Here is a 2197-nt window from a genome sequence, read left to right as displayed (position 1 = left end):
CTCTGTGATTTCCATTTTATCCTTACTTTAATTATAATTGTGAGCATCCTAATTCCAAATAAGATCACATCTTATGTTCTGAGTGGTTGTGAATATTTTAGAGCTATTTGACTTGCATTAATTTACACGCCTATTTTGCTAAATATTCAAAAGAACAGAAATCAAATGATCAGATAGCTTCTCTTTATACAGTATATTTTTAAAAGATGGTTAATTGGCTAAATCATTTGAATTAGCATCTACTAGAAACATTTACAAAATCATTAATGTAGTAAATAAAATATCTTTAGAGTCCAGCACAGTGGCTCACGTCACTATTCCTGTCTATATTTCCACTACTTGAGAAGCTGAGACAGGAAGATCACATGTTCAAGGACAGATTGAGCCTTGTAGCAATACTCTCAAGAATCTAGAAGGAACTTGCTTTTAAAACAAACAATAAAAATTCTGGCTTTGTAGCTCAGAGTTCAGTCCCTATTCCACAAAACAAAACAAAAATAAAAACAAAAAAAAATCTTTTGAAATTTACATCTTCAAAAGAATTGTGTTAGGCGATTCATTAACTTCTTGGAAGTCTCCTTCACATCTTTGTTCCTGAGGCTGTAGATCAAGGGGTTTAGCATGGGAATAACAACTGTATAGAACACAGAACCAACTTTGACTATGAGCCATGAGTTTTTGGAGTTGGGCACACAATACAGGAACAAGACGGTGCCATGGAAGATGGTGATAGTGGTCAGGTGAGAGGCACAGGTAGAGAAAGCTTTTTGGCGTCCATCAGTGGAAGGCATTTTCATGACAGTAACAAAGATGAAAATGTAGGTAGTGAGGATGACAACTAGGCTGCTGATTTCATCAAATATGGCAATAGTGAAACAAAGCATTTGGCTGATGGAGGGGTCTGAGCAGGAGACAGAGACGATGACAGAGTGCTCGCAGACAAAATTATTGATGATGTTAGTCCCACAGAAGGATAACACCAAGACAGAATAAGTGAGCGCTAGGGAAGACACTATACTCCACGTGTAGGTCCCAGCCACCAGGGATGCGCACAGCTTTGGGGACATGATGATGGTGTAGAGAAGAGGGTTGCAAACTGCCACAAACCGATCGTAGGCCATCACTACCAGCATGAATGTTTCTGCCACGACAAATATACAAGCCAAAGAGAATTGCATGATGCATCCTGAAAAAGAGATGGTTTTTTCTTCCACTATCAAGTTCTCTAGAAGTTTGGGTGTTACTGTTGTAGAATAGCAGAAATCAACAAAAGACAAGTGACTAAGGAAAAAGTACATGGGGGTATGGAGTTTGGGATTGATCCTGATGATTATGATCATGCCCAAGTTCCCCAACACAGTGATGGTGTATATAGTCAAGAAGACCAGGAAGAGGGGCACCTGGAGTTCTGGGTACTCTGAGAAGCCCAAAAGGATGAAGGTGACTTCAGAAGATTGATTTTTTGTAGACAGCAGCATGACTGTTGTAGAAGAAAAATTTGAAATAATAATAAATAATAATAATAATAAGTGTAATGATATAGTACATTGATATAACATTAACTATGTGTTAGGCATGGTGCTGAAACATTAGAACATACTTATCTCTCCAAATGACACAGTGAATTGTAAATAATTAACCTCATGTATTTGTATAATAAAGATGTGGCATCCATAAGATAAGAAATTTGTGATGAGCTCGGATTTGGATATAATCTTGAGTGGCAGCAATTGAATTAAACAGTTGTCTTTGAGAGAGAGAACTGTTCTGTTGTGTTGTAGAAAACTGGCTTTACCCAGTTCCATCACTGTTTGCTTTAAAATAGCACTAATATAAGAATAAATGGACATTTATAAAGTAAGGATGGAGAAGAAAATAATTGAGGGGATTCCTGCTGAAGTTAGGATACTCGGTCTGAGTATCACAGACTGAGTATTTGATGAGTCCCCACAACTAACAGTATGTACACATATAATCGGTCATTAACGGAAATACATTCTTGTGTATCTCCAAGCTTTCTGCTGATTCCTTCCTTGGTGTTTTAGAATAATGTTGCAACCTGGTAAAAAATGATATTTTTTAATTTAATTTTCTTTGTTTTCTACCTATAGATTGTCTTACTCCCTGCCTTTGATGCTCTTAACATACTCACCCAGATCTGTTTTTAGTTAATTTTTCTTTTGTTGCTACTTTTGTC

The 2197-nt window shown here is 36.8% G+C and overlaps 1 protein-coding gene across 1 annotated transcript; it reads right to left on the bottom strand.

Moving 5' to 3' along the window:
* Positions 1-533: 533 nt before the first annotated feature.
* On the bottom strand, positions 534-1478 carry LOC308259813 (olfactory receptor 5D13-like; the record flags this gene model as incomplete). The annotated part of the gene is made up of 1 exon (XM_080691089.1): positions 534-1478. One exon carries the CDS (start codon positions 1476-1478, stop codon positions 534-536), a length of 945 nt encoding a protein of 314 aa, XP_080547215.1.
* Positions 1479-2197: the final 719 nt, after the last annotated feature.

This window comes from Muscardinus avellanarius (assembly GCF_963383645.1).
Source record: "Muscardinus avellanarius genome assembly, chromosome: 1".
NCBI lineage: Eukaryota > Metazoa > Chordata > Mammalia > Rodentia > Gliridae > Muscardinus > Muscardinus avellanarius.
The sequence above is the reverse complement of the archived record's forward strand: the minus strand, read 5'-3'. Positions and strand labels throughout refer to the sequence as shown.